The following is a 5,526-nucleotide window of genomic DNA, read 5'->3' on the forward strand; positions in this document are numbered from 1 at the left end:
AATGAGACACGGCCTGTGGCTTCAGAGAGTTCACAGTCTAGCCCTGAAGATAGGCACAGTAAGGGGGCTGTGCAAACTCCAATACAGATTAAAATCCACCGCCATGGCCAGAGAAGGGAAGAGGAACTCACAGGGTGCAGTGAGAGGGAGGGCTCACGAGAGGCGTCCTGGAGGAAGGGATGCATGAGCCGTGTCTTCCAGCTAGGAGTGATGAGGAACATTTTTTTTTTTTTAAGATTTTATCTATTTATTTGAGAGAGAGAAAGCGAGAGAGATAACAGAGGGAGAAGGAGAAGCAGACTCGCTGCTGACTGAGCAGGGAGCCCGATGCGGGCCTCGATCCCAGGACCCTGAGATCATGACCTGAGCCAAAGGCAAATGCTTAACCAGACTGAGCCACCCAGGCGCCCCGACAAGGAACACTTTAATGCACAAGTCCCAATTCAGGAAAATAAAAATTAGTGACTCCTTTTTACTTTCATTTAAAATGAAAATAGATTTATTACTACCTGTGAAAAATGTCATATAACCATTTAGATTACTTACTTTATTGAAAAAATTTCAATAAGAAACTTGGCACACTGGTTTTCACCAGCTAAACTGTTATCATCCTGGCACACCAGAAATGCCGGCAGGTAGGCAGGCCAGAGGGACTCTATTGGCCAGGGATTTTCATCACTGTCGTAGAGGATTTTTTTTTTAAGATTTATGTATTTATTTGAGAGAGAGAGTGTGTGTGCGTGTGCATGAGCAGGGGGAGGAGCAGACAGACAAAGAGAAACCTCAGCGGGGAGCCCAATGCAGGGCTCAGTCCCAGGACCCTGAGATCATGACCTGAGCAGAAATCAAGAGCCAGCCGCTTGACCAAGTGAGTCCCCTCCCCCACCACCGGGGGACAGAGGATTTGAGAGAACAGAAGGGCAGTGTAGGCCGGGTTGAGAGTGTGAGCAAAAAGGGCATGGAGAAACACCATGTGGGAGAAGAGGAATAACAAATAATTCGTTTAGTAGGGAGTGAGGTTGGGAAAGTGAACCAAGAGGCTGAAAGAGGCCTTATTCCCCTAGCCAGGCCCTTGGTAGTTGTCCTGAGAACAGCAGGGAGCCATTGAGGGTTACCGAGCGAGAGAGGGTTTGTCCCTTTAGTACCTAGCATCAGGGAAGGGAGGGTTGCTCTACCCCTGGTTAGCCCTGAAGCCCTAGATCCCTCTCTCCCTGAGGCTTGTGGCCCCCCTGTAGTATCCACTACCCTTAAGTTGTCAGGTATGGGCAGGGGGTGGAGGGGGTCTAAAGACTGGGGCTCAGAAGGAAAAGTTGTCCCTGCTACCCTCAGTCCCCAGCCCGCCAGCGCCAGGCTGAATGTAATTGTCCTCGATGAAGCCGTCGTCGTCCTCGTCACCCACCTCCGGGCAGACCACCTTGGCCGTCCTGGACAGTGGGCGGTGCCGGTAGCTGGCCCGGTACTTGCGGCAGAGGTGGCATTTGGCAGCAAGAGCAATGAGGAGGGAGAGGACCACAGCCCCCAGCATGACCCCTACCAGCGCAGGCCATGCCCGGGCCCCAGTGCCTGGTCCAGGGGACACAGCTGATGCTGCTGGGAGCTCTGAGGGCCCCACGGTGGCTGCAGAGGGAGGGATAGCATTATGGATGGGGGCCCCAGATGGGTTCCCTGGGGAAACCGAAAGGTGTGGAGACAGGGTCCTTCCCCCAACCCCCCTCCTCGGCCTCCTTCCCAAACTCACTTTGGTTTGCCTCACTCATGGAGGGGCCTGAAGACACCGGTGAGCCTCGGCTTCTGCCAGAAGAGCCTGAGCGCCACAGAAACCCCCAGATGCCAGGCAGCCCTGGAGGCCAGAGTCCTAGAAGATACACACACAAGTGGGTGTCCGGGGAGCACAGGTGCACATTCCCCGGGGCACACGCACGGCCACGTTAGGGCGCTGCACAAAACTCTGGACACTGGACGATTGACCATAACCAGTCGCGCACAAAAGAGAAATGAGCTGTGTACCTGAAAATTGGCTATTTGTAAGGGAACACCGTGGGGTCCGGCTCTGCAAGCCCCTGAGAAAAATGCAGGAACTTACTCAACACTGTGTCTGATTTAGGCACCAGGCAATGGGCTCACAGACCCCTCTAATGTGGGTATCAACATTATCCCCTCTCTGTAGATGAGGAGTCTGAGGCCCAGAGGGTGAACTAACTCAGCCCAAGTCCCAGGACTTGAACCCAGGTCTCTGAAACCAGGGCCCAGAGCCCAGTCTGCTACACTGCTTGGTAGGCTGAGGATGGGAAGGGGGGCAGAGGCGGTTCTGGTTCCCAGGGGTTGGACAACAGCAATCGCTCAGAGCTAATGAACCAAAGTAGAGACCACATGCAGAGGAGAGTGCCAGTCCCTACCCAGGCAGGGGGCCCCACTCCTCCTCAGTCAGGAGCTCCTGCCACCCCACCTTGACCCTCAGCTCTTCAGACACATGGCTGGTCCATCGACCTCCGTCTGCCCCCAGAGGGAGGCAGTATTCAGGGAGTAGCCAAATGCAGATCACCTCGATCAGGAAATTATCTGGATAAGAACCCCTAGGGCTAGGGAGGAGCAAGAGGGAGCACCTGAATTAAGGGAGTATCTGGAGGAAGATCATCTAGGCTTGGGAATACCAGGAGGAGGAACGCCTGAGTCAGAGGAAGGCCTGGGGGAGCAACACCTGAATCTGAAGAGTATCTAGAGGAAGAGCACCTAGGTTAGGGAAGTACCTGTCAGAGGGACGCCTAGGACTGGAGATAATGTGCAGGTGGAGCACCTGAATCAGAGGAGTACTGTGGAGGAGTATCCAGGCTAGGAAAGCACCTAGGAGAGAAGCATCTAGTTTAGGGGAGTACCTCCCATATTCTTTAATACTGGTATCTTCATGAAACCCTCCCTCCTCTCCTCCAACCTGTCACTAAGCCCCATCAGTTCTTCCTGGAACTAAATATCTCTGCAATGGCTCTGCCCCTCCCCTGCACCCCACTGGCCACTGCCCCATCCAAGCCACCTTCATCCTATTCCTCGACTCCTACGTGACCTCCTAATCCATCTTTCCCCACCTCCAGTCCATTCCCCAGAGTGATGGGCCTAAAGCCCAAATCTGAACCCATTACTCCTAAAAATTCTTCCAGAGCTCCCCAGGCCCTAAGGGCTGCACGTAGATTCCTCAGCATGTTCTTCCAGTCCCCACAGCCCAGCACAGGGGCCTCTCCCCGTGCTACACACACACACACACACACACACACACACACACACACCCCAGCACAGGGGCCTCTCCCCGTGCTACACACACACACACACACACACACACACCAGCACAGGGGCCTCTCCCCGTGCTACACACACACACACACCCCTCCCACCTCACCTTCCCTCTTGTTTCCGAGCCACCCCCTCCTCAGAATTTTGAGTTCCCTATCCCTCCAGGTGAAATCAGACCATATCTGCCTGTGAGGTTGTCCCAGGACCCCCTTGGAGGACCCCTTCCCTGGCCTACACAGTCAACTATCCAGCAGAAGTGGCCAGTTACTAGATGGGCAGCTGCCGGGGGCCAACGCCTGGGCTGGTTAATGTGTGCCCTGGTGCTGGCAGAGAGCTTGGTGCTCAGCTGCTCAGGGCGGGTAACAGAGGAGGATGGGGGAGCTGGAGAGTGAAGGGGGGGCGTCAGAAAGGAGAGCTCAATCACTCATTCATTCACTGGGTGCCTACTCCAGGCCCCAATAGGCACTGGATCCTCAGAAAAATCAGATTTTAAATGGAAATGAATTGTATTCAAATTGATGTCTCTAAGATTTTACTCCTACTCCTTTCCTGCCTGCCCTGTCCCTGTGAATTCTTGTCAAGGACACACACCCCCACAGGTTGTCACCCTACCCCCACAGGTCACATCTCTTCCACCGACAAACACACACCCTCTGATCTCACAGACATACGCACCCCACCCTGATTTGGGGCTCCTTTTAAAGCTCCCAGGAGCCCTCAGGGATCTGTGGGATCCCCCTCCCAGGCCCCCCAATGTCTTCCCCTCTGCTCCCCACCTGCAGGAACTGTGCACAGTCCAAGGAGGAAGCTTCCGGCTGGGGCGGGCAGAACCTGGACAGGTGGGTGGGCCGGAGCTGCCGCTTGACTCACCTGGGGACGCCGCAGGCAGGCGGGGCCTAATCCGCAGGTGAGGGCGGAGGGCCGGGCAGCAGGCAACGCCTCCAATCAGGAGAACTAAGAACACTTCTTGCCAAGCTTTTGCGGTGACCTTCTGGCGCAGGCCCCACCCCCACCCCCAGCGCCGTGTGGGAAGTTGGTGGGGGGGGGTGGCCTTGCGGCTGGGATCCAGAGAGGGGTCCAGGAAGCCCTAGAAGGGACAGGCAGACATCTCAACAGGCAACTGCTCGGGCTGAGGGCCCTGATAAGCTAGTGAATTTCCCATGACAGGTACAAAGTCCAGAGTTGAAGCGGGAGTTTTGCAGGCCCTGGAAGGCGGTGGGCCAGAACTGGAGGGGAGGAAGAGAGAGTTCTTCCTGGGCAAAGCCACAGGGACCAAGAACACTCAAAATTGCCTGCAAAAATGTTTGTGAGCCCTCGCTGGGGTGGGGGGGGGGGGGATGTGGAGGTCAATGGGGAGTGTATCTGTGCCCTTGGGGGTTTATTGTGTGCCTAGGTGTCTACCAGGATAGAGGCTTCTAGCCTTTATCTGGATCTCAAGGATCCTGGGAGCCCACAGAGCTAAGCTCTGAACCTTTCCCTATTGCCTTACTCCTCTTCCCCAAGCCTAGTGCCTCCTTGCTCTTTAAGACCCCGCTCAGGAGTCACCTTCCAAGAGCATTTGGTCCTCCCGGACTAGCCCCGCCTTCCCCCTGCAAGCTCCACCTTCTAGCCCAGAGCACCCTCCCAGCCGACCTCCCACCTTCCCGCTGCAGTTTTACAGTGGGGCCAGGTGGAAGGAGTTTCACAGTGGGGCCAGGTTCTCACAGCAGGCCCCTGACATAGGGCAGGTTCTCAGTAATATTGAAAGGAGGAAGTGTTATGAACTAAGCCATGCAGGCACAAGAATTCACAGGGAGCCACAGGGTACAGCCTGAGCAAGGGCTGCCCCCAGGGCTTGTCAGTGCGGCCTGGTAGAACCTGCAGGAGTTGAACTCCTACTGTCAATGGCCCCTTCCGAACTCTCCTGCCTTGTCCATCACCTACCCCGCACACTGCGCCAGCCATGCCAGACGGCTCTCTATTCCTAGGACCCAGCATGCTTGCCCCTCCCAGGCTTTGCATGTGCCCTTCCTGGGACCCCAACCCTTCCCTCCAGCCCTGCCCCCCACCTGTCCATCTCCCACCCGGCTGATTATTCCTCCCAGGCCAATTCATCACTCAGGCCCCAGATCCAGTGCCTCTTTATCTAGACTAGCCCTCCCTGACATGCCCTTGTCTGGGTCCCTCCTCCCCTCCTCTGTGCTCCGAAGACCCTGGCCCTTCTCCCAGCTAGCACTGACCGCACAGTTTTGTGATTTTCTCTTG

General features: G+C 55.8%; 1 protein-coding gene across 2 annotated transcripts; it reads right to left on the reverse strand.

Annotated features, from left to right (window-relative positions):
* Window positions 1-815: 815 nt before the first annotated feature.
* Window positions 816-4,423, reverse strand: C4H1orf210 (chromosome 4 C1orf210 homolog). 2 transcript variants are annotated; one of them, XM_021683802.1, is made up of 5 exons: window positions 4,059-4,423; window positions 2,748-2,841; window positions 2,008-2,060; window positions 1,739-1,855; window positions 816-1,617 (listed from the first exon to the last, which is right to left on the reverse strand). In XM_021683802.1, the coding sequence occupies exons 4-5, from the start codon at window positions 1,755-1,757 to the stop codon at window positions 1,298-1,300; spliced, it is 339 nt and encodes a 112-aa protein (XP_021539477.1). In that variant the 5' UTR covers window positions 1,758-1,855; window positions 2,008-2,060; window positions 2,748-2,841; window positions 4,059-4,423; the 3' UTR covers window positions 816-1,297. The 2 variants fall into 2 exon arrangements, with proteins under 2 accessions (XP_021539477.1, XP_021539476.1); XM_021683801.1 differs by lacking the exon at window positions 2,008-2,060 and having other exon boundaries at window positions 4,059-4,108.
* Window positions 4,424-5,526: the final 1,103 nt, after the last annotated feature.

Source organism: Neomonachus schauinslandi, chromosome 4, assembly GCF_002201575.2.
Source record: "Neomonachus schauinslandi chromosome 4, ASM220157v2, whole genome shotgun sequence".
Taxonomy (NCBI): Eukaryota; Metazoa; Chordata; class Mammalia; order Carnivora; family Phocidae; genus Neomonachus; species Neomonachus schauinslandi.